At 57.0% G+C, this 6,000-nt stretch overlaps 1 protein-coding gene across 1 annotated transcript in view; it reads left to right on the top strand.

Annotated features, from left to right (window-relative positions):
- Nucleotides 1-4,643: 4,643 nt before the first annotated feature.
- DIS3L2 (DIS3 like 3'-5' exoribonuclease 2) overlaps nucleotides 4,644-6,000 on the top strand; it is a 176,276-nt gene continuing 174,919 nt past the window's right edge. The window contains exon 1 of the mRNA XM_057367230.1: nucleotides 4,644-4,731. Coding sequence (XP_057223213.1) covers nucleotides 4,644-4,731 — 88 coding nt within the window. The remainder of the gene's footprint in view (nucleotides 4,732-6,000) is intronic.

Here is a 6,000-nt window from a genome sequence, read left to right as displayed (position 1 = left end):
CAGCTCAGTGAGAAGCAGTTTGGAGAGAGAATTCAATTTTGGTTATTGGGATGGGTGAGCAGCCTATGGTGCATGCAGTGGCAAGGGACYATTTGGTCCCTCCTCTGTGGCAGCAGCAGGTGATGTGCCTCCTGAGGATGCTTTGAAGAAAGCTTTTCTGGGGGATAACTCTGTWGCCCCTGAGGCAGGAGCACTGTCCATCAGCTCAGAATGGCCACTACTAGCCCCCAGCCCTGGCAGTCACCAGGCTGTCATGGGGATGGGGTGGCTGCACACACTGGGGTGTGATGCTCCTGAGGTGCTGTCTGAAACACTGATGGAGATTTTGGCCTGCCTGAACATCCCTGRTGTTTATTTTGGAAGCTGCTGCTGATTGAGACATTACAGGAAACACTACGTGATTTTGCATTTTCCCCTGTCTCCTTTGGGGAAGAGGGCTCTGGCTCAGGATACGGGCATGGCCGATATCCCCTCTTCCCAAACTGGGACTGTGATGGGGAGACACCGCACGGAGCTGCCCTGCTGGGGAGGTGAGGATGTGGCCGCAGATGWTGCAGGGGCACAGAGACATAAAGAGGGCCTTTCTGTCCCCTCCCAAAACCTCCCAGAATGCCAAAGCTGAGGAGAAGAGGACAAGCCTCAGGTAGAGACTCACAGGTCTTTGCTAGTGCAGTGCTGATCTCCTGACAGGCACAGTGTGTTTTTCCCCCAGGGCTTTACCTTTTGGGATTTGCCATTTCCCCTGGGTTTCCTAGGATGCTCCATTCTCCTCCTGATATTCTGGGTGTTTTCCCCAGGGCTACAATGGGATATCTGTGCTCTGGAGCTGGGATGCCTCACTGCTCTGGTGGGAGCAGGAACACAATGTCTCAGGGTTTTGTTGAATGTCAATAAAATGAAGCAATTCTAACGCACGGGTGAGTCCACACCATGAGCCTCCCTCTGCATCAGTCCTCAGAGGATAAGAATTGCACTGCCTCCAGCTCCCAGCAGCCTCAGCTCTGCAGCTGATGTAGGAGCTGGTTGTTGGGATTTTCCAAACGAAATGCCACAATGGTCTTGGTCCTCTTTTTTTTCAGATGCCTTCTCCCCAGAAATGGGGGTCTGGCAGTGTTTCTACCCACAACTTGGGGGTCTCAACATCAGCCCAGGCTTGTTGRTTTTGGCAGTGAGCTTCCCTTCGGGAACAGGATCTGCCCAAAGGGGTGATGGCTCAGAAAGGCCAAAGAGTGAATTATTGACACCACATCTGTCCCTGCAGGGAGCCATGCCTTGTGTAGATCCTGAGAAGGGATCCAACTGTCCTGTGGGGACAGACCTCCAGCCTGTATCCTGGGGATCTCCATGGCAGTGCTGGAGCTGTATGCCAGCACTGGGGGAGGATGGGGAGGATGGGGAGGATGAGGAGGATGGATGTCTGTGCCCTCCTGTGCTACGTGCACAGCCAGGCCTGGCGAGCAGGTCCGTACTGGCCCCACGGCTCTGGCAGTGGTGCACGTCCCGGCTTGGCAGGAGCCTCTTCCACCTGGTTTGGCTGTGCAAACCTCTGTCATCCTCGAAAAAGCCGCCAGCAGCAGCTCCCTTGCAGCCCCCCTGCCAGACACAAACACCCTCCAGCTCCCCTGGACTGGCTTCCAAGGAACCYGCTCCAGGTGGTGGGAAGTCCCTTTTGGCATCGGTCCTTCAAGACAAAACTTTTGGGCTTTCTGAGTGTSTCCCTGAAGCATCCTGGATGTGGGAAACCCCAGGGCAGTGCTGGGATGCAGAGAGCCAAATACATGCTGGTCTTGGCAATGCTGGTAGCCAAGCCTTTGACTTCCTAACAGGAAGTGACCCTACTGTGATCCCACTGAAGCCAAATTTGGGCTTTTTACCTCTTTTTTCTTTTTGGGAGGGAGTCTGGCTATCTCCAACAGGAGAGATCGTGCAGATGACAGGTTGAGAAGCACGGGATGACCTGGGACAAGGGGGCTGGCATGAGAAGAGGAAGATTTCAGCACCACGAATGATGGGGCAGCCTTGTGGAGCAGATAAGGGTCGGGCTGGGTTTGGGCCATGCCTGGGAACAGCTGAGGTGGCTGCTGCTGCGGGGGTCACGGTGGCCCCGCTGCCACCCCACAGCAGCAGCTGTGGACGTGCAGGGCTCCACAGCCCTAACCTTTAGCAACCAGACAGAATAACAATGCCGGGCTGCTGGGGCATAATGGCCGGTGTTTGCTTGAGATACAAAGGCACCGAGCTTTCTCATGAGGTAATACTGATAAGTTGCACTCTCATTCACTGCCCCGCCTGCCAGACACAGTGGGGCCAGCAGCAGCCCCTGCCCGCYTTCCCTGAGCTGCCGGGACGTGCCCACCGACCCCACAGCCCATGGTCCCCACTGGAGCACTGGCCCCCCTTGCCCTTGGCRTGCTGTCCCCACTTGTCACCCAGCTCCAAAGTGATCCCCACGGGGGCTGTTCTGATCTCATCCTGCATGTGTGGAGTGGGAGATGCAGGCGTGGTGATGGGGGCTTGTGGGGTGAGTCCCTACCTCTGGGACTGCATAGTGGGGTGGTTCCTCAGTCCCTGCCTGTCTGGAAAGTACCTTTTTCACCTCCCTGGGAGTATCAGAAGGGGTTGAACTCATTGCACATCCCTTGCCCCATGTGCCCTGACCCCCTCTGTGCCCGGTCCCTGCTGCCCCACAAGTTCAGTAGCTGCTGGGCAGCTCCTTGCCCAAGTTTCCTGATGKGACCTGTGGAGCTTTCGTGTCACCCAGAGCCACTTGGAGCACCTTTGGGAGGCTCAGTCCTGCCACTGGCAGGGCCAGAGGGTGCAGGAAAATGGAWAGATATGTCATAAAAGAAATTTGGCCATTATAACCAGGCAGAACCACTGAGGAAGAGACTTAAAGGTATCCAAAAGACAAATCCAGGTGACCTCAAATCAGTTGCGAGGCACTAACCCTGCTCCTATCCTGCTCCCCACCTCTTTCCTCCACTGCCTCCTTCACCTGCTTCTTGTCTGCCTGTCCCTCTTTGCTGGGGTCTAGTTCTCTCTTCCTTTACTGGACAAACACAGCCAAAACTGACCTTGCCCCTTGCCTGGGGTGAATTGCAGACATTTCTCCAGGCGATGARAGAGATGGGAACCCATCAGTCCTGATCTTGGGTGGCATGTTTCCCAACCAGAGGTATGGAGGGCTCAGGAGAAAACTGGAGAAGCTGAAGGACGGGTGGGGCAAGACCACATGTCTTGTGACACAGCAGATGGTATCTACTGTGGAAAGAGATGGTTTTCAGCTTATTTATGGTAATAAATCCATCTCACTCTTCTTTATCCCCCCCCCGAGCGTGGCTTGTGCCCTCTGGTCGAGTGCCCAGATGACTCCCAGTGCCTGAGAAATATCAAAGGGAGACAGACTCTGGCCAATGCTGAGTGCTGCTGCTGCAATTGAGACATTTCTGAGGGTGCTCATGGGATCCAGAGCAAACTTGCTGCCCCGCTTTGCCTTCGAGCACATCCTTGTGCCATGTGGATTTATCCTGCAAACAACAGCAGGGACATGGAGGCAGAGCCCTCCATCCCCYTGCCACGGCCTGCAACCTGAAATATTGTCAGTGAGAGGTGGCATTTGGGTTGGCAGGGGTGGCATTTCCACATGCAGCATCAGTTCACGCCGGGTGGGCTGGGGAAGCGGACAGAGGCTCAGAGGGACTGCACTGCTCCCRTCCAGGGTTCCCCTCGTTGAGTCATCTCAGGGTGGCTCCAGCCCCTTGGCCAGTCACTCCTGACGAGCACTGATGTCAGTGAGCACCGGGCGGGCCCTCGCTGCTCTCTGGAACCACAGGAGCCAAAGCCTCGTAAGCGGGGAGCTCCCGGCCAAGGAGCCATGCGGTGCTCTCACCTCGGCCGAGGTGCCGCAACACGTTCCAGCCTCCAAGCCGGGAATCAGCCACCAGTTACTGCCCGGGGGAAGATGGTGAGATAATCCTGTGCTGTGGGAAAGCAAGCCGGGGCACCGGGCTGGGCTTGCTGCTACAGGACCCCAGGAAATGAGAGCGCAGGGGAAAAATCTGCTCAGGGACCTTTCTCTTTCAGAAAGGCCRTAAGTTGCTGTGGAGGGTCATGGAAGTGGCGGTGAGGCAATGGCTCCCTTCTGTTCAGCAGCCACGAGGATGGTGTGGGTGGAAGATGGAGCCAAAGGGGAGGCTGAAGCAGTGCAGCCCTTCCCTGGGAGGGATTGCATTTGGTGAGATGCTGCATGAGGCACCAGCTTGTTGTGATGTTTGCACATGACCTCTTCCAGAGGGTGAGAAAGATGGGTACGCAGCTATCCCAGCACTCAGGATCTGCTGTGTGCCCGCGGGGCACTGGGAGGCAGATATGGATTCACTATAACTCACTTTTGTCTGGGCCACTGATGGGTTAGGGCAAAAGAGGGCTCAAAAACAGACCCTGTGCCTGAGCAGACCAGATTTCCAGATCCCTGGCTTCTACCAGGAGGGCAGGGGTGAGAAAAGCTCTGCTGATCTGTTGGAGATCGTGGCCTTTCATGCAGCAGAGCCCCAGCTGGAGGCAGGAGGTGAGGGTGACAGGGGCATCCAGCCATGGAGCCATATCCTCACCACGCCTGATGTCACTGCAAACTACAGGCCCCAATGGCAACAGCAACTCTTACAAACACAAAATCCTCCTTGTGGGAGGACCAGGGCTCGCTGAAGCCCCTGCAGATGGTGGCACCACCTGGTACAGGAGGCAGCCTGGCCAAGCTCCTGTCTCAGCTTCATCCCCACTGAAGTGAGGAAGAGCAGAGACGCAGCGTGACTCAGTGACACGGAGAGGACCTGGCTGGCACAGGGAGGGGACGGTGGGGATAGAAACTCCTGGATCCCTCTGCYACACCTCTGCTTCTCCTCTGCAGCAAGGGCAGCCTGAATGGATGCATGGGTCAGCCCTGCACAGGCTAGGGATGTGCCATCATCCTGTCCTCACAGAGCAGGTGACAACRCCTCGCTTTATCAGCAGCCAGGAGAGCAGGAGGAATCAGGAGAGCATACATCCTCCCTCTGACAGGGTGATCCCATGTGGCCATGCTRCCCTGGGGCCAGCTCCAGCAGAAACTGTGTCCCCTCTCTGTGTCTGGGTCCCAGAGGAGCAGCTGCTGTGTGCCTGGTGGCTCTGCTCACACAGAGGAGGATTGCTCGCTTCCTCTTGGCCACTGTGGGCTAACTCACTGCCCCCCAGCCATGCCAGGGCAGAGATGAGTCCTCGCTCTCCTCCTTGAGGTGGTCAGAGCTGCCAGGGTGGGGCAGCTGATGATCTGGCAGCAGTGCCAGCAGATCGTGGGCAGAGGCTGCTGGCTCTGCACGGTTCATGCAAAGGAGACGCTGCCTTTGCTGGTGGCAGCCTGGCACTGGGGCGGATGTGACTGTCCTGGTGCAGGCAGGTCTGTGCTTGCTGCCCGTGGTCCACGGGCAGAAAAACCCGGTACTTTCTCAGGGCAGCTCCCTCCACCCACCCAGGGGCTGGAGCTGGAGTGGTCTGGGCTTGTCACAGCTCCATGGAAGCTCAGCAGAGCCGGCTGTGGGAATGGCTGTGGGGCCAGGCTGTGTTCAGGAGCCACGGGTGGTGCTGCACCCTGAGCAGATGTGGCCTCGTGGCCTCTAGAGGTGACTGGGATCAGGCACTGGGGACACTGACCTGCAGGACTGGGACCAGGCACTGGGGACACTGACCTGCTGGACTGGGACCAGGCACTGGGGGCACTGACCTTAAGGATGCAGGATGAGGAATAAGGACCATGAGGCCAGCGTCTTCCCTGGCCTAAGTGAATGGATGGCCTGCTCAAATGTTCCTGCCAAAATGAAGACTGAACAGGCCCTTTTCCCTATCAGAACCTTGACTGGAGACACCAGCTCAGGTCCTTTTGGGCCATTCCTCCATCCTCTGAGGGGRTGCTCCAGGCAAACAGCTCAAACAGGATTGACTGGCAGTGCCATGAGGCCGGCTTATTGC

The sequence above is a fragment of the Malurus melanocephalus genome, unplaced genomic scaffold (genome assembly GCF_030028575.1).
Source record: "Malurus melanocephalus ecotype Western Australia unplaced genomic scaffold, MMel_1.1 scaffold_75, whole genome shotgun sequence".
NCBI lineage: Eukaryota > Metazoa > Chordata > Aves > Passeriformes > Maluridae > Malurus > Malurus melanocephalus.
Note: the sequence above shows the minus strand (reverse complement) of the source record. Positions and strands in the feature narration are given on the sequence as shown.